Here is a 23,521-nt window from a genome sequence, read left to right on the forward strand (position 1 = left end):
ACAAACCAGCCAGGCTGATAAAATAATAGCTCATTTGTATAGTATGACTCAGGTTTGAGCCCTAACCCCACGGCATTGTGCCAGAGTCATACTCTGCTTCTCTCTCTCTTATATGTCAATAAATCTGTTGAGGGGCAAGGAGGTAGAGCACACATTCCAGTGCACAAGGATCCAGGTTCAAGCCCCTGTAGGGGGAAAAATTCACAAGTGGTAAAACAGAGGTTCAGGTGTCTGTCTCTCCCCCTCTCTATCTCCCACTCCTCTCTCAATTTCTCTTTGTCTCTATTCAATAAGAAATAAAACAACTAAGTCTACTGAATAATAATAATATCTGAAGCAATAATAACAAGAGCTTATTACAAAGAGGGGACTGGTCTTTGAGCAGTGCCTTCACTCTGAGAAAAAGACCCCACCAGTGATCAACACAAGTGGGAACAGAAGAAGCCAAGAGGGGTTGAACAATTTAAACCTTTATTTAAGGCAAAAATAATTGGCTTGATGACTGAAGCCTAAATTTGATTTCCCAAGATCAAGATTAAAAAAGGAAATAAAGGGGAGGTGCCAGAGTCTGGGGCCAGGGCAGTCCCAGGCTGGGACTGGGACTCAGGGGTGCTCCCTTGCCGGACTGGGGAGGCCACAGGGATCCTAGGACCCAGTGATGAGTTCCAGCTTAGGCCCTTCCTTCCTCTCTGAGCCAGGAAGACAAGGCCATGTGGACCAAAAGGAGGGCTCTTCCCCTGCCGTAGAGTAGGGTCCTTACTATCACCCACCCCCAATCTGGCCCTGTGGAGCACACAGGGACAAGCAGGTTGGGCCAAGGGACTTCAGGGCCTGAGTTCCTCCTTCCACTTCTGCAGTTTCTCATCCATGGCCTTGAGCGTGGATTCATCCTGCAGCAAGGCAGAACAGGTCCTACCCGTTTACCCACACCCCTGCGGATACCCTTGGGATCTCGGGGAGATCTTCCCTCCCTCCATCCAGCTACCTTTACAAAACAGAAGCGGATGTAGTGGTCGAAGTCCTTCTGATGAGACAGGCTGAAGAAGATGGAGACAGGGATGGCTGCCAAGCCCTGGGAAGAAGGCAGTCAAGTTTCCACATGGTCCCCTCCAGGCAGGAGGGGTGGGGAGAACAGAGGTGGGGAGGCTGCCCTGTGGGCTAAGGCCAGGGCAGTTAGCTTCAGGGCAGCACCTCCTGGTGCTGCATCAAAGTCAGTGGGCACATCCTCCCAAACCTCTTGTGCTTGGCAGAGAGATGAAGGCTGAGTGGGCAGGGCAAGGCAGACCCAGTAAAGAAAATGCTCTAGAGGGAGTCGGGCGGTAGTGCAGTGGTTAAGCGCACATGGCGCAAATAGCAAGGACCAGCATAAAGATCTCGGTTCGAGCCCCTGGCTCCCCACCTGCAGGGGAGTCGCTTCACAAGCAGTGAAGCAGGTCTGCAGGTGTCTCTCTTTCTCTCCCCCTCTCTGTCTTCCCCTCCTCTCTCCATTTCTCTCTGTCCTATCCAATAACAACAACAATAATAACCACAACAACAATAAAAAACAACAAGGAAACAAAAGGGAAAATAAATATAAATTTAAAAAAAACTCTAGAGGACTAAGTGGTGGCACACCTGGTTGAGTGCACATGTTACAGTGGTTCAAGCCCCCAGTCCCCACCTGCAGGGGGGAAACTTCACGAGTGGTGAAGCAGGGCTGCAGGTGTCTCTGTCTCTCTCCCTCTCTACCTCCCCCTTCCTTCTTGGTTTCTAGCTGTCTGTATCCAATAAATAAAGATAATTTAAAAAGAAAAAAGAAAGGAAGGAAGGAAGAAAGCTCTGTACTCAGACATCTGAGATCGGCTGGGTCTCAGTGTTGATGGGTCAGCTCTTCACTATACAGATAAGAAGATTAAAGTCCTGGCAGAGCAGGAATCTCTGGAAGCTCACATGGCATCTCTGACGACTAGAAACAGGTTAGGAAGGCATAGTGGCTACGCAAAGGTCTTTCAGGCCTGAGGGTGTGAAGTCCCACGTTCAATACCAGGCACCACCATAAACCAGAATTGAGCAGAGCTCTAGAAAAAAAGAAAAAGAAGGAAGAGGAGGAGGAGAAAAAAAAAAAAGAGGCTGGGTGTCTGGCAAGACAGCTCACTTGAACAGTGAATCTGCTCTGTCATACAATGACCCAGGTTTATGCCTGATCCCCACTGCACTAGGGGAATTTTGGGTGCTGTAGTGCCTCTCTCTGAAAAAGTCTGCTTGGATTAGTGAAATTCCAGTGGTGGAAAGAAAGAATGAAAAGAGAAGAAAAAAGAAAAAAAGCTAGGGGCTGGGCATGTAACTCAGTGACAGAATACAAACTTTGTATGAAGGCATGGATTCTGTCTCTGGCACCAAAATAAAACAAAAGGCTGTCAGGTGCTGGGCAGCAGCACACTTGGTCACGTGCTCTACCAAGGACCTGGATTCAAGCCCCAGTCCCCACCTACAGAAGGGAAGTTTCTTCACAAGTGGTAGAGTAGTGCTGCAGGTGTCTCACTCTCTTCTCTCTCATTTTAAATATTTATTTATTTATTCATTTTTGTTGCCCTTACTTTTTTATTGTTGTTGTTGGATAGGACAGAGAGAAATGGCGAGAGGAGGAGAAGACAGAGAGGGGGAAAGAAAGGTAGACACCTGCAGACCTGCTTCACCACTTGTGATGCGACTCCCCTGCAGTTGGGGAGCCAGGGGCTCGAACAAGGATATTTATTTATTTATTCATTCATTCCCTTTTCATGCCCTTTTTATCATCATTATTGTTGTTATTAATGTGTTGTGATTGCTGTCATTATTGTTGGATAGGACAGAGAGAAGTCGAGAGAAGAGGGGAAGACAGAGGGGGAGAGAAAGATAGACACCTGAAGACTTGTTTTACCACCTGTGAAGCAACTCTCCTGCAGGTGGGGAGCCGGGGGCTTGAACCAGGAATCTTTACACCGGTCCTTGTGCTTTGCGCCACCTGCACTTAACCTGCTGCGCTACTGCCTGACTCCCCTCGAACCAGGATCTTTATGCTGGTCCTTGCGCTTTGCACCACATGTGCTTAACCTGCTGCGCTACAGCCCAACCTGCTTTTCTCTCTCTTTTTACAAGTTAGTTTTTATTTATTTTTATTTGTTGTTATTATTATTATTATTATTTTTACCAGAGCACTGCTCAGCTCTGGTTTATGGTGGCGTGGGGAATTGAATCTGGGTATTTAGAGCCTCAGGCATGAGAGTCTCTTTGCATAACCATTATGCTATACACTCACCCCCATTTTCTCTCTCTCTTTCTCTCTATCTCTCACCCGCTATCAAAAATAAAGAGGGGCACAGTCATCATAAACAGGAAAGTCATGCAAACAAAGCCCCAGTGGAAATCCTGTTAAAAAAAAAAAGGCTGTCATTTCCCCAAAGAAGATGCTGCCCTACACTAGGGGCTCAGGACAGAGGCTGAGCTGAATTGGAACCCCTCAGTCCCTATTTGGACACCACAGCCAGGGCCCTGGCAGACCTTGTTCTTGATCATCCACTTGACGAAGCGTCTGTCATATGGCTCATTGGCAGCGCCGGGCAGGTCTGGCATCTTACTCTCTGGGGACAAAGGCCATGCTGAACCCTGGGTAGTGTTCAACACCACCCCAACCCATGCCCTGGCTGGCCAGTGTCACTCACTGAACCCTGAGATATCTGTGATGAGGAAGTAGCTTCCCTGGGGGAGCACAGGCATCAGGCCCACCGACTGCAGGCTGCGTGCCATGTAGTCACGGCTGCGCTGCATAGCCCGTGGGAGCTGCACAAAGTAGCTGCTGGGTTGCCCGAAGCACAGCTGCTCCTTCTCGAAGCTCTCAGCAACGGCAGCCTGGGGAAGACAGAGGACACTCTGGTCTGACAGAATCTGGCAGCGGGGGCCAACTTGGCTCCAGTGCTGCCCCTTCCTTGCTCCCTGAGCGGGTGTCCCCCTACCCCCCTCACCTGGGTCTGCGTGGGGCAGTGATAGATCGAGTTCTGATGTACTGTGCGCAGGTGCTTCATGAGATGATCTGGGCCCAGAACCCAGCCCACCTGGACCGGAACATAGGGAGTGGGTGAGGTTCTTCCCAGGTCTCTCAGGTCTCAGGCCTGCCTGGCCTGCCGAAGACCCCAGGCAGAGGGCCTGTCCCACACGCTCTTGGGCTCACCTTCCAACCGGTGGCACTGAAGGTCTTGCCGGCACTGCCAATGGTCAGGGTTCGTTCCCACATGCCTGGAAGGCTGGCTGCCCAAAGTCAAAGAGAGCAACTGCTAAGATGGGGGAGGGGTGGCGTGGTGTGAGGGGTCGCCTCACCACATGGACTTCATTCCATGCTGAGTGTAGAACTCAGTTGGTCCTCACTGCACTGCTCTAGGCCAACTCCCCACCCCCAAAGGGAGAAACAAGGCTGGGGAGACAACATAATGTTTACTGTCATGTCTAAGGCTCTGAGGTCCAAAGCTTAATCCCCAGCACCACCTTAAGCCAGAGCTGAGCAGTGCTCTGGTCTTTCTCTCTGTATCTCTAGTTCTTGCTCTCATTAAAAAGGAGTATATATAATAAAGAGAGACAGAGGGAGAGAGGGAAAGACAGCAGCAATACAGCTTCACCCAGTGCAGTCTGGTTGGGATCAAACCTGGGCCATATGCCTGATACAGCAGGCGTTTTCAAGATAAGTTGTACATATAGATTTTTAGGAGGTTTTTTAATATCTATTTATTTATTTGATAGAGATAGAGAGAAATCAAGAGGGAAAGGGGAGACAGAAACACCAGCAGCACTGCTCATCACTAGTGAAACTTCCCTCCCACAGATGGAGACTGGGGGTTTGAACCTCTGTCTTTGCATGATTTAACATATATGTTCTACTGTGTGCCACACCTAGCCTCTCTCTCTATATATATATATTTTTTAATTATTTTATTTATTTTATTTTTGAGAGAGATACAGAGAGAGAAAAACACAGAGAAACATCAGAGCACTACTTATGGTGGTGCGGGGGATTGAACCTGGGACTTTGGAGCCCCAGGCATGAGAGTCTCTTTGCATAAACATTATGCTATCTACCCCTACCCACATATATATATATATTTTTTTTTAATTATTTTTTAAATCTTTATTATTATATAGAGACATCCAGAAATTGAGAAGGAAGGGGGTGACAGGGAGAGAAAGACAGAGAGACACTTGCAACACTGCTTCACCACTCGTGAAGCTTTCTCTCTGCAGATGGGGACCAGGGGCTCAAACCCAGGTACTTGAGCATTGTGACATGTGTGCTCAGCCAGGTGTGTCACCACCCCACCCCATGATTTTTTAAAATTAAATATATATATATATATATATATATATATATATATATATATATATTTAAGATAAGGCAGAGAAAGACCATAGTATTGAAGCTTCCTTCATTACGCTGGGTGCTGGGCTCAGATCTAAGTCTTGCACATAGCAAAGCAGCATACTATCCAAGTGAGCTCTTTTGCTGGCCAACATTTATTTTAATTTAAATAATTATTTAATAACATGAGAGAAAGAGCCAGAGTATCACTTTGGCATATGCAATGCTGGGGACAGAACCTGGGACCTCATTCTTTTAAGTCCAATACTCAAGCCATGATACCATCTCCCAGGCCTTGCTGGCCCTGAGGACCTGTCAATACTTCATCCCATTCTCATGCCACCCCAGGAGGCAGGTGCTGGTGTGTTTCCTGTTCTGAGAGAAAAGTCTGACTCCTTGGTTCTAATCACCAAGGCTGTGGGACTTCCCAGTGGGACTCCAGGCACTGTCATGGGGGGGGTACTGGGGGAGGGTCTGGGGGGTCTGAGCCAGAGGGGGTGCTCACCAATGCTGATGTGCTGACACCCATCAAAGACCAGCCACTGGTAGACCTCGTCACTGATACACACCACGTTGTGCTGCTGGCACAGGCTGGCCACCAGCTCCAGTTCTGTCTGGGAGAACACCTGTGGGCCCCACCCCAGACAGAGACCTTTGCTCAGACACAGAAGGGCAGGACTATACCCCATGCTGAGAGCTGTTCTCCCCAATCCACTGGGCCTCCCAAACTGCTGATCCTTTGAGGTCTGTTGTGAAATAATAGAAAACAGAAATATTGCTTTCTGTGCTTCTTTCCCCATTCCTGGTGCACAATTCCTGAAACTCTTATTTCCTTCTCTTCTTTCTTTGTACCACAGCACTGCTCAGTTCTGGTGGTATTGGGGATTGAACCTGGAAACCTGAGAGCTTCAGGCATGAGTGTCTGCATAACAATTATGTGATCTCCCCCACCTGCACTTCGAATCCATTGCTCCTAGAGGCCATTTTTCCCATTCTGTTGGCCTTGTTGTGCCCTTGTTGTTGTTACTGTTATTATTGTTGTTGTTGGATAGGACAGAGAGAAATTGTGAGAGAAGAGGAAGAGAAAGACGGACACCTGCAGACCTGCTTCACTCCTTGTGAAGGGACCTCCCTGTAGGTGGGGAGCCGGGGGCTTGAACTGGCTTCCTTATACAGGTTACTGTGCTTTGTGCCATGTGCATTTAATCCGCTGCACTACCACCTGACCCCTCTTATTTCTCTCCTTCCTTCCTTCTTTCTTGTTCATTTTTAATCTTTTTTTCCTGCAGAATGAGGGCCTTATGTATGCACAATTTCACTGCTCCTGTGCTGACTTTCTCATTTAGATAGAGATAAAGAAAGAGAGCGAGAGACCACAGCCTCAGAGCTTGGTGCCATGGCACTACTGTGTAGTGTCATAATTCAAATGTGGGTCGAACACATGGCAAAGCACATGGCCTAGCTGACAGTCTATCTTTTGGCCCTCAGCAACCCTTGTACATTCCTACATGACAAGCACTAGAGGACTGGGTGGTGATGCACTGGGTACGGCGCACACATTACCATACACAAGGATCTGTGTATAAGCTGCTGGTCCCCACCTGCGGGGGGAAGAAGCTTCATGAGTGCTGAAGCAGTGTTGCAGGTGTGTCTCTTTTTCTCTCCCTCTCTACCTCTCCCTCCTCTATTAATTTCCATGTCTCTATTCAATAAATAAATATATAAAACAAAACTCAATATTAAAAAAAAAAACACCTAGAATCACTTTTTGTTCTAATAAGGCAAGTTTGGGTGAGTTTGTGAGTGTGGACCAGCCACCAGCAAGACCTAGCCTGGATCAGGAGTTTGGAAGACTCAGCCCTGCCTCCCAAAACATCTCCAGAGAGTGGAGTTGATGATTAGCATGTCAGGTAAAGAAGTGTCCACATATTCCCAGGGGCAGCTAGCCCTCCTCCTGGAGTTTGCCCATCTGCATTTCCTTCCCTGTGGGACTGGGGGTCTCGCTCTCCATATATATAGTTTATTTACTATTGAATCAAGACAGAGATAAATTGAGAGGGGAGAGGGAGATAGAGAGGAGAGAGACAGAGAGACACCTGCAGCCCTGCTTCAACACTCATGAAGATTTCCCCCTGCAGATTGGGACCAGGGGTTTGAACCTGGGTCCTTGCACACTATAATGCATGCACTTAATCAGGTGTGCCACTGCCTCTCCCTCCCAAGCCCCCCCTTTTTTTTTTTTTTTTTGCTTCCAGGGCCAATGCTGGGGCTCGGTGCCTACACTACGAATTTACTGCTCCTGTATCCACTCTTCTTGACTTTTTGGATAGGACAGAGAGAAACCGAGAGAGGAGGGGAAGTCAGAGGGGGAGAGAAAGATAGACACCTGGGGCCAGGTGATGGTGCACTTGGTTAAGCACACACATTATAGTGCACAAGGATCCAGGTTCAAACCCCTGGTCCCCACTTGCAGAGAGAAAGCTTCATAAGTGGTGAAGCAGGGCAACAGGTGTCTCTCCCCCCTCTATTTCCCCACCCCTCTCAATTTATCTCTGTCTCTATCCAATAATAAATAAAAATATTTAATAATAAAAGAGAAAGATAGATAGACACCTGCAGACCTACTTCACCATTTATGAAGCAACTCCTATGCAGGTGGGGAACTGGGGGGCTCAAACCCAGATCCTTGTGCACGTCCTTGTGCTTCACACTATGTGCACTTAGCCTGGTGTGCTACTGCCTGCCCTGCTCTCCCCTCCTTTTTTCTCCTCTCTCTCTCTTTTTTTTTAGTTTGGGTGGGGCACACTTTCCTGCATGCTTCTCTTAATTCATACTGAATAATATTGCATCCGCTGATACCATCCTCTCTCCTTTTTAAATAAACATTCCTTGCCTACCAATTTGTGTCCCTCTTTGTAGAATATTCATGGTGGGGGCACAAGAGCCAGGTTTTTAAATCTCTTGGCCACATATTCCTGGTGCCAAAAGCCAGTAAGAAGCTACATTAGCTACAGTAAGCTGCTCTCCTTCCTCTTAGAGATGGTAAGCAGACTTCCACTCTCCTGTCTAGTCCTCTCCTAATGGCTTCTGCTATGTTTCCATTTTGATTATTTTCTGCAGAGCCCGGGCCTCATGCATACAGGATCTCACCACTCTGGGCCATTTTTCATTCAGGTCGACAAACAGAAGGAGAGGTGCCAGAGCACCAGACCTTCCTCCAGTGCCAAGGACCTTCCCATGTGGGACTAGGGCTGGAATCTGAGTTGTGTGCATGGCAAGGCATGTGCCCTACCTGGTGAGCTATCCTGCCGGCCCTTGTGTTTTCCTTTTAGAGAGGAGAAAATGCTGAGCAGTGAAGTCAGTGTTTCAGGGTCATGGGGAGGCAACTGCTCTCCTCCCCGGGGGATTCCTGCCCTGATCCTAGGATCCCCTGGGACCTCTGTCACTCCCATTTAGCAGAAGCAGTAGCTGAGGCTCCCAGACAGCAAGTCAGTAAGAAAGCAGGGCCTAGGGGGTCGTCGGGTGGTAGAGCAGCGGGTTAAGCGCACGTGGCGCAAAGTGCAAGGACCAGCGTAAGGATCCCGGTTCTAGTCCCTGCTCCCCACCTGCAGGGGAGTCACTTCACAGGTGGTGAAGCAGGTCTGCAGGTGTCTATCTTTCTCTCCCCCTCTCTGTCTTTTCCTCCTCTCTCTATTTCTCTCGGTCCTATCCAACAACAAACGGCATCAACAACAATAATAATAACCACAACAAGGCTACAGCAACAAGGGATATAAAAGGGAGGAAAAAATGGTCTCCAGGAGCAGTGGATTCATGGTGCAGGCACCGAGCCCCAGCAATAACCCCAGAGACAAAAAATAAAAAAATAAATAAATAAAATAAATAAATAAATCTGGGCCTGATGCCATCTAAAGAGGCCCCAGCACAGCAGCGGACCCCCTAGTACCTTCCCCAGAGGGTTGTTCGGGGTGTTGAGCACGAGAGCCTTGGTGTGAGGAGTGAACTTGCTGGCCAGCTCATCGGGGTCTAGTCGCCAGTTGCTGCTGGAATTCAGCTCCCCATCCCGGGTTGGACTCTGCACAAGGGGATGGGAGAGAATCACTTCCATTGCTTTCTCCTCCTCACCTGCTGGGATCCCAAGCCAGCACACAGCTGCCCCCCCCCCCCGCCCACCCACACCTGGGCCAGCATCCTTACCGGCTTCAGGGACACAAACACAGGGCGGCCACCTGCCATCAGTGTCATGGGCTCATAACAATCAAAAAAGGGCTCAATGATGATGACCTAGTCCAAAGGGAGGTGATCTGGGTTAGCAGGACCCAGGTCCCTCACACCCATTGGCCCCCTCCAGCCCCGGCCATGCCATTTACCTCATCACCTTCATCCACCAGGGCCTGGAAGGCTGTGAACAGGGCCCCATAGGCACCCACAGTTACCAGCACGTTTGTGAGTGGGTCTAGCTCATGTCCCAGCAGCTTCCCAAAGAAACTAGCCAGGATCTTCGTCAGTGGTGGGTAACCCTGCCAAGACACAAGGATCAGACGCCCTGCTCAGCCTCTGCCCACCTTCCTACTCAGAAGCACTCAGCAATTCCAGCAGTAGGCTGGGGGACACAGGCAGCTCCTATGGGGGAGGGTTTTTGTTGCTGTTGTTACCACTAGGGCTTTGTTCCTGCACAATCCCACTGCTCCTGGCAGACTGTACTTTTTCCAGCTATAGAGTGAGAGACAGAGAGGAAGTGAAGAAAGAAAGAGAAAGGAGAGGAGAGGAGAGAGAGAGAGAGAGAGCAGAGCCCCATTCCACTGCTTTCTACTGTGAAGTTTCCCCTCTGCATGGTGCATCCATGAGGTGGTTAGGAGCTCAGATGGGGTCCTTGTACATAGTAAAGTGTGTGCTCTACTGGGTAGGCTATCTCCCAGTCCCCACACATTTTTCATCCCCAGTAGCAGAAGGAGGAGGAGGGAGAGGAAGAGGATGAGGAGGAAGAGGAGGAAGAGGAGGAGGAGGAGAAGTAGTAAAGAAGTCAAGCCTGGATGGGGAGACCATGTAACAGATAGAGTGCCAAGCTTGCATGCATGTCCCAAGTTTGACATCTAGCATCAAATATGCCAAAGTGATGCTCTTATTTTCTCTTTCTCCTGTTATTAATGAATAAATAAATGAAACTCATATTCGGCCAGAGAACAGCTCAACTGGTAAAGCTTCAGACTTACCTGCCCAAGGTTCCTGATTTGATCCTTGGTGCCACATGTCCCCGAGTTGGGGTCTGGTGTCTTACTCTGTCTCTTTCCCTCTATCTCTCTCTGTCTCCCTCCCTGATATGTAATAAATAAGTCTTTAAAAATTATTTCAGGTATATTGCACCAAAGTAGAAGACTGGAGTGGGTGGGTGGGGAGAATACAGATCCAAGGATGACAGAGGGTCTAGTGGGGGTGTATTGTTATATGGAAAACTGGGAAATGTTATGCATGTACAAACTATTGTATTTACTGTCAAATGTAAAACATTAATTCCCCAATAAAGACATTTAAAAAATTATTTCAGGGGCTGGGTGGTGGTGCACCTGGTTGAGCGCCCATGTTACAGTGCACAAGGACCTGGGTTTGAACCCCCAGCCCCCACCTGCAGGGGGAAAGCTTCACGAGTGGTGAAGCAGAGCTGCAGGTGTCTCTGTCTCTCTCCCTCTCTATCTCTCCTTCCCTCTCGATTTCTGACTGTCTCTATCCAATAAATAAATATTATATAAAAAAATTATTTCAAAAATATAATCTGGGAATATAGGTTGGTGGTAGAGTACATATTTTGCATACTGGACGTCAAACATTCAAAAAGTGGATAAATAGTTATCTAAATGCTCATCAGTAAATTAGTGAACTGCTGGCAGTGTTTATCTTGGAGAGAACAGAATGATTTATTCAATTTTAAGACTCAGTGTTCTACTCCAAGGACTAGCAAATATTTTCTCTGTGATTTTTTTTGTTTGTTTGTTTTGGGCACTGGGGTTACAGCTGGGGCTCAGTGCCTACATGACAAGTCCACCACTACTCCTGATAGCCATTTCCTTTCTTCCTTTCTTCTTCTTTCTTTCATTGACAGGCATAAATAAATCGGTAGGAAGAGGGAGAAGGAAAGAGAGAGAGAGATATGCAGCATTGCTTTACACTTGAAGGTAGGCAAAGGAGATGTAAGCTTGGGTCCTTGCAGATGGTAAAATATGTGCTCTGCCAGGTTCACAGACCCCTGTCCCCCCTTTATTTCTTTTTTGATAGATATAGAGAAGGCAGAGAGACACAGTGAAAGAGGCCACAACATGGAAGCTTCTTTCAGTGTGGTGTAGGACAGGCTAGAACCTGGTTCACATACATGGCAAAGCAATGCACTGGCCAAATGATCTATTTCGCTGTGATCTTTTTTTTTTTTTTGCCTCCAGGGTTATTGCTGGGGCTCAGTGCCTGCACCATGAATCCACTGTTCCTAGAGGCCATTTTTTCTCCCTTTTGTTGCCCTTGTTGTTGTAGTTTTGCTGTGGTCGTTATTGTTATTGTTGATGTCGTTTGTTGTTGGATAGGACAGAGAGAAATCAAGAGAGGAGGGGAAGACAGACAGGATGGAGAGAAAGAGACACCTTTTGCCTTTCTCCGACCCCTCCTAGCTATTTCCATTTCCGACTTGCCACTTCCAGGTCTACCCTTTAAAAACCTTGGTTCTCTGATCAATAAACATATTGCATTGTCTTGCCACCACGTGTCTGTTCCTGAATCATCTTACTCGCACAACTGAGTGAGTAGCAGCATAGGCTGGCTCCAGTCGAGTTCTCTCCAACCCAGAGAGCACGCCCCCGGGAAGAGGTAGAAACTTCCTTAGCAACTGCTGGGAGGATTTTAACTGGTAGGATCAATACTACCCTGCATTCTCCCCACCCACCCACCCACCCCAGAGTCTTTTACTTTGGTATAATACTCCAATTCCATTTCAGGTTCGACTTGTGTTTTCTTTTCTAAAATGATGAATGAAATAGTGGGGGTTGTATTGCTAAATGGGAATCTGGGGAACGTTATGCATGTAAAAAAAAAAAAAAAAAAGAAGTAGAAACGCAAAGCAGAAAATGACTGAGTTTGGAGTATGGCACCAAAGTAAGAAAGCAGAAGTATACTAGAGTTTGCAGTGAGTACCTCCCTAATACTTCCTCTCTACTTTTCCAAGCTTTGGGTCCATGATTGCTCAACAATTTGTTTGGCTTTGTATGTTAACTCTCTTTTCAGTCACCAGGTTCCAGGTGTCATCAGGATGCCGGCCAGACTTCCCTGGATTGAAGACACCACCAATGTGTCCTGGAGCTCAGCTTCCCCAGAGACCCATCCTACTAGGGAAAGAGAGAGGCAGACTGGGAGTATGGACCGACCAGTCAACGCCCATGTTCAGCGAGGAAGCAATTACAGAAGCCAGACCTTCTACCTTCTGCAACCCTCAATGACCCTGGGTCCATGCTCCCAGAGGGATAGAGAATGGGAAAGCTATCGGGGGAGGGGGTGGGATATGGAGATTGGGCGGTGGGAATTGTGTGGAGTTGTACCCCTCCTACCCTATGGTTTTGTTAATTAATCCTTTCTTAAATAAAATTAAAAAAAAAAATCAAAAAAAAAAAAAAAAGAAAAGGAAAAAAAAAAAAGAGAGAGAAAAAAAAAAATACTACCCTGCAGGTAGGGAGAGTCTTGAGGGTAGAAAGAAGACAGATCAAAGGAATGGAATGGGTGGGGTTCTTTCAGGCAAAACAATGATTATGTAGATAGGCCACAGTATCAGGAATGCACGGTGCTTTGTGAGCCCTGCCGAGCTCAACCACATCAGCACAATTTCCCGACATCTCCCCCATCTTTTTATCTAATGGCCATAGTATCATGAATTCAGGGTATTTGTGAGGTAGGGAGTCTGATAAGACGAGGCACACCTTTGGGGTTACTCCTGTCCCTCCTTGGTCAACCTCTCGGTACAGAGAGAGACTAACAGGATAGACACACTCCTCAGGTCAAGCCCTGTCAAGCTCAACCACATCCTCACAATTTCCAGACATGAATAAATAAAAGTTTTTTTTAAATAAAAGTACAAGTTTTTTAAATATATATTTTTGATTTAACTTTTTTAAAGGTTTTATTTATTAATGAGAAAGATAGAAGAGAGAGAGAGAGAACCAGACATCACTCTGGTATATGTGCTGCTAGGGATTGAACTCAGGACCTCATGCTTGAGAGTTATGCCTTAGCCACTGCGCCACCTCCTGGACGACTTAATATATATATTTTAAATTATGTATTCATATATTATATAGAGACAGAGAGAAACTGAGATGGAAGGGGGAGATAGGGAGGTAGAGAGAAAGAGAGACATCTGTAGTATTGCTTCACCTCTCCGGACTTTTCTCAATACAAGTAGGTCCAGGGGCTTGTGTATTGTAACATGTACACTCACCCTAGTGCATCACCACCTGGCTCCCGTTGTAGAGCCTTCTTTTTAAAAAATATTTTATTTATTTATTTATTTATTTATTTATTTACTTATTTATGAGAAAGATAGGAGGAGAGAGAGAAATAACCAGATACCAACATGTGCTGCTGGGGACTGAACTCAGGACCTCATGCTTGAGAGTCTAATGCTTTATCCTTTGTGCCACCTCCCAGACCACCCTTTGTAGAGTTTTGAATCTCAAGTCAGCAGCTCCTCTTTCAGGACTCTGCTTAGATAATACCTCTTCTAGGAAGCCTTCTCTGATCTCAGGTTTTATCCCGTTTGCCCATTTCCCAGGCACTCCATCTTCAACCTCCACAGCATATCAACTGCCTTTGTGTTTTATTTATTTATGCCTGTCTTCTCCCAGACCATGAGCCATCTCTAGGCTGGGAACAGAGGAGACACTCATTGAATGGAGAGCAATAGCCAGACTGAATATTCTAAACTCTGTTCCTGGCACCCAGAATGGCCTGCCCTTCCCTCCCCCAAGACCTCCTCAGAGGTCTATGCCCAAAGCCCCAGGAGAGGCTTGAAGACTCACAAAGGCCTTGGTGTACTGGTTGAGCATCAAGTCCCCACTGACAGCATGTTGGAAGGCTTCCAGAGCAAAGTCTGGGGGTGCGAAGTCAGGGAAGCCTTGGCCCAGGTTCACGGCATCATACTCAGTGGCCAGTCTGGCATACTCCACCCTGGGTGAGAAGGAGAGAGTCAGTCCCAGCCCTATCTTCCCTCCACCCCAATTTGGAGTTCCTCTTGCTTTTGAGTTGGTCAGAACACATACCTTGTTTCAGGTGCCCTACATTCTTCCTTTCCTTTTCTTTTTTTAAATAAAGATTTTAATTATTGATGAGAAGGATAGGAGGAGAGAGAAAGAACCAGACATCACTTTGTACCTGTACTGCCAGAGACTGAACTCAAGACCTCATGCTTGAGAGTCCAATACTTTACCCATCACACCACCTCCCAGACCACCCCTGTGTGCTTTCCAGTACTGGACAACTGACCTCAGCCCTGGTCAATATTTTTGTGAGGGTCCCATGCTATGAGATGGACCAGCCACTTGGGAGTGCCAACTGCATGTCTCAGTTTAGGGTCTTTCAGATTTTCTGGACCATGATCCAGAGTAAGAAATCAGCTTAGGGGTTTGCAGGGGGCTGGGGAGCACAGTGGATAAAGCGCAGGACTATCAAGCATGAAGTCCTGAGTTCGATTTCTGGTAGCCCATGTACCAGAGTGCTGCTCTGGTTTGTTCTCTCTCTGTCATAGAAAGAGAGAAAGAAAGAAAGAAAGAAAGAAAGAAAGAAAGAAAGAAAGAAAAGAAGGGAGGGAGAAAGAAAGGCTGTTTGTATATAGATTAATGTACTTGGGTTGTTTGAAATGTCCTATTTGCTGCAACGCAATATTTAATTTAGTTATTGTTACTTTACAAAGATAGTAAAAATATCCTTCGTATTACTATTAAAAAAAAAAAAGAAAGGAGAAAGAAAGTAAAAGTGGGGAGCTGGGTGGTGGTGCATCTGGTTGAGCACACATGTTACAATGTTCAAGGATCCAGGTTCAACCTCCCAGTCCACACCTGCAGTGGGAAAACTTTACATGTGGTATTTTTTATATATATTATTTATTTATTATTATTTATTGTCTTTATTTACTTATTGGATAGAGACCACCAGAAATCGAGAGGGAAAGGAGAAGACAGAGAGGAAGAGAGATAGAGAGATACTTGCAGCCCTACTTGACCACTCACAAAGCTTTCCCCCTGCAGATGGGGACTGGGAGTTTGAACCGGGGTAATAGTAATGTGTGCACTAATGGGGCACGCTTGTCTTTTATTTATTTATTTATTTATTTATTTATTTATTTATTTATTTATTTATTTTTACCAGAGTCCTGCTCAGCTCTGGTTTATGGTGGTGTGGGACCTGGGACTTTGGAGCCTCAGGCATGAGTCTCTTTGCATAACCATTATGCTATATACCCTCCCCCTCATTTATTTATTTATTTATTTATTTATTTATTTATTTTTGCCTCCAGGGTTATCGCTGGGGCTCAGTGGCTGAACTAGGAATCCATTGCTCTCAGAGGCCATTTTTTTCCTTTTTGTTACCCTTGTTGTTTATCATTGTTGTTATTATTGTTGTTGTTGTATAGGACAGAGAGAAATCAACAGAGGAGGTAAGACAAGAGAGGGGGAAAGATAGACACCTGAAGACCTGCCTCACCGCTTGTGAAGTGACCCCCTGAAAGTGGGGAGCCAGGGGCTTGAACCGGGATCCTTATGCTAGTCCTTGCGCTTTGCACCATGTACACTTAACCTGCTGTGCTATCACCCCCCCATTCTCCCTATGTTCCCTTCCTTCTCAATTTATCTTTGTACTAGCCAATATAAATGAATAAATAAAATAAAATAAAATAACTGCAGGTGGGGAGCCAGGGCCTCTAACCGGAATCTTTATGCTAGTCCTTGTGCTTTGCACAACGTGCACTTAGCCCGCTGCACTACCACCCGACTCCCTACCTCTTAATTCTTTAAAAAAAATAATAAAAGAGGAGAAGAAAGAGGAAATGGGAAGCGGGTATAGCATAATGGTTATGCAAACAGACTCTCATATGTGAGGCTCCAGGTCCCAGGTTCAGTCTCCTGCTCCACCATAAGGTAGAGTGAGCAGTGCACTGGTTTAAAAAGGGGGGGGCTAGATTGTTATGTGGAAAACTGAGAAATGTTATACATATATAAACTATTATATTTTACTGTCATCTGTAAACCAATAATCCTCCAATAAAGAAAAAAGAAAAGAAAGAGGCTCTCTGCATAGGTCACCGTGTGAGTAAGATGTTTTTCTTTCTTTTGTTCTCTCTCTCTTCCTCTCTCTTAGTTGCTCTCAGCCCTGTGTGAGCGCCCATCAACATTGAGTGAGAGCTCTGAGGGGCTTCTCTCTTTTTGTCTTTTGCTCTCTTGCCTAGGTGGGCCTCTAACGAGATGTGAGCAAGGGGGCTCCTCTCTTTCTCTCTCTCTTAGCCTAGCAAATAAATGTTCTCAACTTTCCTGAATAAAGCATAAAATTGCTGAAAAAAAAAAAAAAGAGGAGGAAAACCTATGAGGAACATTAACTCATATCACAAGTACCAAGCCCCTGATGGTACTTGTTGGGGCGGAAGTCTTTTTATTATTATTTTTTTAATTAATTAATTAATTTTTTTACCTCCAGTCTTATCGCTGGGGCTTGGTGCCTGCACTATGAATCCACTGCTCCTGGAGGCTATTTTTTTCCTTTTTGTTGCCTTTTTTGTTTATTGTTGTTGTTATTGGATAGGACAGAGAGAAATGGAGAGAGGAGGAGAAGACAGAGGGGGGAGAGAAAGACTGCAGACTGCATCACTGCCTGTGAAGTGACCCCTCTTCCAGGCGGGGAGCTGAGGGCTCGAACTGGGATCCTTACACCGGTCCTTATGCAGGTCCTTGTGCTTTGCACCATGTGTGCTTAACCCACTGCACTACTGTGTGGCCCCCTTCTTTTTTTCAGTTTTTATTTTGCCTCTAGGGTTATTGCTGGGGCTCAGTGCCTATACTATGAATTCACCATTTCCGCGGGCATTTCTTTCTCTCTCTCCTTCTATTTTGATAGGACAGAGAGAAACTGATAGACGAGTGGGAGAGGGTAGGAGATAGACACCTGTAGACCTGCTTCATTTGTGAAGCATCCCACAAGCAGGGGCTCAAAACCGGGTCCTTGCACATGGTAATATGTGTGCTTAACCAGGTGACCCACCTCCTAGCCCCAGGAAAAAATTCATTATATTTTTGTGGAGCTGAGACCTTGGTAATGCATATTTCACAGGGGGGGGTGGGGTGGGGTGGTGGTGGTGGTCTAAAGTAGATAGTATAATGGTTATGCAAAGAGACTTTCATGCCTAAGGCTCCAAAGTTCAGGTTCAATCTTCCATGCCACCATAAACCAGAGCTGATCAGTACTCTGGTAAAGCGAGAGAGAGAGAGAGAGAGAGAGAGAGAGAGAGAACCCAACCCCAAGTAGCAGGAACTTCCATGAGGTGCCAGGGCTAGAGCCACAGCATAGGAAGGCATACACACTACCTGGTGAGCTACCAGTTCCAAATAAAGTCTACTTTGTATCTGTGAAGCACCAGCACAGAATTAGCATGACCCTCCTAGTGGAATCTACTGCAGCATTTAACTTCCTACTCTGTGCTATTCTAATCTAGCCTTCAGGAACGTTTGAGAAATGCTAGGGGGGAGAGGGGGGAGGATGGCACACCCGGTTAAGTACATACAGTACTAAGCGCAAGGACCCACTCAAGGATCTGGGTTCAAGCCCCCAGCTCCCCACCTGAAGCAGGGATGCTTCACAAACAGCGAACCGGAACTTCAGGTGTCTTTTTCTCTCCCTTTCTATCTCCCCCCACCCTCTCAATTTCTCTCTCACCTGTCCAATAAAAATGGAAAAAGTGGTCACTAGGAGCAGTGGATTTGTAGTGCTGGTACCTAGCCCCGAATATAACCCTGAAGGCAAAAGATAAAAAACAAAACAAACAGATAAACAAACAAAAAGAAAAAAAGAGAAATGCTTGGGAACTTTTATTTATTTATTTTTTAAGATTTATTTATTTATGTGGTGTGGGAAGTGGTGCAGTAGATTATGCATCGGACTCTCAAGCATGAGACCCTGAGTTTGCTTCCTGGCAGCACATATACCAGAGTGATGTCTGGCTCATTCTCTCTCCTCCTATTTTTTTCACTAATAAATATACAAAATCTTTAAAAATGGGAATCAGGCGGTAGCATCCCCTCCTCTCTTGATTTCTCTCTGTCCTATCCAACAACAACATTAATAACAATAACAATAATAACTACAACAATAAAACAACAAGGGCAACAAAAGGGAATAAGTAAATAAATAATTTTTTAAATCTTTATTTATTTATTGAGAGAGAGAGAGAGAAAGAAGAACATCACTCTGGCACATGAGATAATGGAAACTGAACTTAGGACCTCAGGCTTGGGAATCCAACACTGTTATCCACTAGGCTACACCCAGGCCTCAAGAATTTTTATTGTTAGTGAAATTCCACCAAGTTTGACTCACCTTTCTCAAGGTTCTCCTAGGTACATGCAATTCCCTCCATCATGCAGCTCAGAGCTACAGGTCAGTGCTGGTGGGTCATGGTCCCTACAGCCACAGCCAAGCAGGGGGACACGCTAAGCCTCACTCACCCAGGGGTGTTGCCCAGGACAATTCAGAGTTATAGCAAACCTAGGAACCACCCTGCACTGCTCCCCAGCTTGCCAAAAGTGGTAGCCACACATCTCCCTAGCCCTGCCCAGCTCACCATGGGTTGTAGTCCAGTCCTTTCAGTCTTCGAGCCTGCATCTGTTTGGCCATGGTAAACTAGAAACAGAACAAAGGGACTGTCAGTTTGGGAGGTGCAGCCTGGCCCATTTTGTGGGTGGCAGTGGCTCCTCCCTAGCCACTCCCCAGAAGCCTAGGGCAGGGCCACAGCTGGTTTTCCACGCAGGCTCTAGCCAGCCCTGTTGGTCCTGTTCCACCTTCCACAAGCATCCACTTGCCCCAAGTTCCAAGTGTCCAGAAAAGCAGCCCAGAATCAACCCAGTTAAAATTTCATCAAGAGGAAGGGTGGGGGGAAGCAGAGGAAAGTTGAAGGCAACACCAGCAGGTATAGTTTCTGTTGATAGAAAGCTTGCTAAGATCTTTCAGTTCTCTGAACAATCCAAGAGGGCCCATTTCAAGGAAGAGAAAAGGGAAGAGCTTGGCAGGGAGTTAAATGTTTAAGTTCACACAGCAAATGCAGACTCAGCCACATTCTGATTTTTTTTTTTTTTTTAATATTTATTTACTGGGAGTCGGGCAGTAGAGCAGCAGGTTAAGTGCACGTGTGGCACAAAGCACAAGGGCCGGCATAAGGATCCTGGTTCAAGCCCCCGGCTCCCCACCTCCAGGGAAGTCGCTTCACAGGCGGTGAAGCAGGTCTGTAGGTGTCTCTCTTTCTCTCCCCCTCTCCATTTCTCTCTGTCCTATCCCACAACGACGACATCAATAACAACAACAATAATAACTGCAACAACAATTAAAAAAATACCTAAGGGCAACAAAAGGGAAAATAAATATATATAAAAAATTAAAAACTATATTTATTTACTTATTCCCTTTTGTTGCCCTTGTTGTTTTATTGTTGTAGTTATTATTGTAAAAACAATAATAACAATCTATAACATTGATGTCATCATTGTTGGACAGGACAGAGAGAAATGGAGAGAAGAGGAGAAGACAGAGAGGGGGAGAGAAAGATAGACACCTCCAGACCTGCTTCACTGCTTATGAAGCGGCTCCTCTGCAGGTGGGGAGCTGGGGGCTCAAACCAGAATTTTTACGCTGGTCCTTGTGCTTTGCGCCACTTGTGCTTAACCCGCTATGCTACCACCCGACTCCCTACATGCTGATTCTTGTTCTGCCTTGGGATAGGCTCAGGGGACTGAACCCCATGGGTGTGACAGGAGCCCCAGAACTTTCCTGTGCTTTGTCTTGGTGAGGCTCAGAGGGGAGCAGGGTTGCACTGGATCGACCTTCCCGTGGTGCATCCCGTGAGTACCCATTCATTGGGGAAACTGACGATCCTTCCTAGCCGACTGAATCCACATGGATCCCAGTCACTTTCAAAGCCAGCAACAAGCAGCTCCTGACGGCTTTCAACCTGATGCTGTTGACTGGCTACGGAAGAAGGGCAAACGCTAGAAGAAGAAGAAGAAGAAGAAGAGGGTAGCAGGAATCAGAACTAACTTTGTTGCCAGCCATCTGCTGGGGCTGGGAAATGAGCCCTTCCTGTGACCACAGTTTTAATCACACTGTGGAGTTGTCATGTCACCCCCATCTGAGGATGGAGGCACTGAGGCTCAGAGAAGCTTGGAGAGCTGGGTTGCTGCCTGAGATTGAAGACAGCTGGATGGACCTGGTCAGGAGGGCAGGACTCCTGAGAAAAGCCTGGACTCCAGGTTCCCCACAGGGGATAGTCTTCACTTGTAGTGACTGCACTGCTCAGCTCTGGTTTATGGTGATACAGAGCTAGAAATAGAGGGAGGGGCACCAGATCAGAGCTGCCTCTGGTGCAGTGGCACCACAAAGGATGCAGGGATTCAGAGCAGACACCCTACCAGTAAGCTCTTCCTCAGGGCCCAACTATTTAATTAATTATTTTTTCTGAAATATAGGAAAGGTGAGTGATAACTACAGGCGTTATGCTGACCTGTGCTGCAGGCCTGCAGGTGTCTATCTTTTTCTCCTCTCCTATCTTTTTCTCCCTCCTTTCTCGATTTCTCTCTGTCTTATTCAACAACAACAGTAACAACAACAATAATAATCACAACAACAACAAGGGCATTAAAATTAGAAAAACTGGCCTCTAAGAGCAGTGGATTCGTGGTGCAAGCACTGAGCTCCAGAGATAACCCTGGGAGCAAATAATAAATAAATAAATAAATAAATAAATAAATAAATAAATAAATAAATGGGGTTAGGTAGCGGCACACCTGGTTACGTGCACATATTACAGTGCACAAGGACACAGGTTTAAGTCCCTGCTCCCCACCTGCAGGGGGAAGCTTCAGGAGTGGTGAAGTAGAGCTGCAGGTGTCTTTCTGTCTCTTTCTCTCTCTATCTGCCCCTCCCCTTTTAATTTATTTCCTTCTCTATCCAATAATAAATAAATAAAGATTTTTACCTTTTTTTTTTTTGCCTCCAGGGTTATTGCTGGGGCTCATTGCCTGCACTACGAATCCACTACTCTTGGAGGCTATTTTTTCCTCTTTTGTCGCCCTTATTGTTTTATTGTTATTGTTATTATTGTTGTTGTTATTGCTGTCGTTGTTGGATAAGACAGAGAGAAATCGAGAGAGGAGGGGAGACAGAGGGGAGAGAAATGTAGACACCTACAGAACTGTTCACTGCTTGTGAAGCGACCCCCCTGCAGGTGGGGAGCTGGGGCTTGAACTGGGATCATTACACAGGTCCTTGTGCTTGGTGCCATGTGCACTTAACTCACTGCCTTACCTCCTGACCCCAAAATTTTTTTTTAATTTTTCAAAAATTGATTAAAAAATAAATAAAGGAAGCTTACAATTGAAACAGAAACCTTTAAGCTATAAAGTGAAGAGATGTCAGGGACAGTGGGACAGTGAGGAGTGGAGGCTAGAGTAGGGGAAATTTGAAGAGGGCCAGGATGGGGGTGGAATAGAGAAGTACAGAGATAGCATAATGGTTACTTAAAATGACTTTAGTGCCTAAGGCTCTGATGTCACAGGCTCAATCCCCAGCACCACCATAAGCCAGAGTTGAGCAGTGCTGGCAAATAAATAAAGTACAGGGGGACACAGAGGTAAAAGGAGTTGAATGATTTTTAGGAAGGAGACAAAAATGGGGGACACCCTACTTGGGTAAGTAAGGAAATGGTACAGGCGTTTAGGCTTTGGTACAACGTGCTCCAAGTATGGATATGAGTGAGACCTGCCACAGGAGATAATGGGAAGACAGTAGCACCAAGCAAACTATTCAGTGCACAGCTACATGGCAGGGACCCATAGCCAGGCAGTCAGGGAAGGCTTTCTGAAAGAGGAAGCTGATGCAGAGTTGTGAAATCAAGACTTTGGCATGCAGTGACAGAAGAGGGGTTAGAGCACTTACAGTCTGGTGCAAGTGTCGGGTGACAGAAGCTCCAGCCTTCTTTCCCTGGAGGAGCCCCACCAGGTGCAAAGAGATGGCTGCGGCATTCCTGAACATGCTTCCCAGAGCCAAGGGCACTGATGGCTTCTCCTCCAGGAGCAGAGGAGAAGGGAAGAGAGCACCCTGCCCAGAAAAGGCTAGTATTTATTGAATGGTTGGCCACAGTGTGCTAGGCTGGGCAGTAAGGGACAGGAGCTTTGTTGCATGATAATCTTTTAGTCTCTTAGTCCTCACAGCTACCCTTGTGAGACACACACACACACACACACACACACACACACACACACACCTAGCAGCCAGAGTGACCTTTTCAAAATGTACGTCACTGTTGATGAAAAGTCAAATGACCCAGATGAAATTATGGATGACTTGTGTGGTGCTGTGATCAGTAACAAAACAGATGTATTTCTCCCAGCAGTCAGCAGTCTTTGTCTACTTCTTTCTGCTCACAGTTTTTCCACACTTGAGTGGAAAGTAAGAAAAGTCTTTTGTTATGTGAATGAAGCGACTTTTGAACTACACCCCAGTTGTCAGGGGGCAACCACCTATTAAAGCTGTCAAACATGCTAGAACTTTGCACCCTTCTTTTCCTGAGGTAAAAATGTTGTGGGCGGGGGCAGGTGGTAGCACAGTGGGTTAAGCGCACATGGTGCAAAGCCCATGAACCAGAGTTGGGATCCCGGCTGGAGCCCCCAGCTCTCCACCTGCAGGGAAGTCGCTTCACAGGTGGTGAAGCAGGTCTGCAAGTGTCTGTCTTTCTCTCCTCCTCTGTCTTCCTCTCCTCTCTTGATTTCTTTCTGTCTTGTCCAATAACAGTGGCGATAATAAGGGCAACAACAAGGGCAACAAAATAGGAAAAATGGCCTCCAGGAGCAATGGATTTGCAGTGCAGGTACTGGGCCCCAG

The 23,521-nt window shown here is 46.4% G+C and overlaps 1 protein-coding gene across 7 annotated transcripts; it reads right to left on the reverse strand.

Moving 5' to 3' along the window:
- Window positions 1-454: 454 nt before the first annotated feature.
- On the reverse strand, window positions 455-23,038 carry KYAT1 (kynurenine aminotransferase 1). 7 transcript variants are annotated; one of them, XM_060200363.1, is made up of 14 exons: window positions 22,922-23,038; window positions 22,577-22,738; window positions 19,215-19,273; window positions 14,410-14,557; window positions 9,733-9,882; window positions 9,560-9,646; window positions 9,309-9,437; window positions 5,868-5,988; window positions 4,187-4,263; window positions 3,981-4,070; window positions 3,681-3,867; window positions 3,520-3,599; window positions 986-1,158; window positions 455-890 (listed from the first exon to the last, which is right to left on the reverse strand). In XM_060200363.1, exons 2-13 carry the CDS (start codon window positions 22,670-22,672, stop codon window positions 988-990), a joined length of 1,395 nt encoding a protein of 464 aa, XP_060056346.1. In that variant the 5' UTR covers window positions 22,673-22,738; window positions 22,922-23,038; the 3' UTR covers window positions 455-890; window positions 986-987. The 7 variants fall into 7 exon arrangements, with proteins under 7 accessions (XP_060056346.1, XP_016045468.1, XP_060056347.1 ...); XM_016189982.2 differs by having other exon boundaries at window positions 986-1,037; window positions 22,942-23,032; XM_060200364.1 differs by having other exon boundaries at window positions 986-1,072; window positions 22,942-23,032.
- Window positions 23,039-23,521: the final 483 nt, after the last annotated feature.

The sequence above is a fragment of the Erinaceus europaeus genome, chromosome 10, assembly GCF_950295315.1.
Source record: "Erinaceus europaeus chromosome 10, mEriEur2.1, whole genome shotgun sequence".
In the NCBI taxonomy this organism is placed as follows: Eukaryota; Metazoa; Chordata; class Mammalia; order Eulipotyphla; family Erinaceidae; genus Erinaceus; species Erinaceus europaeus.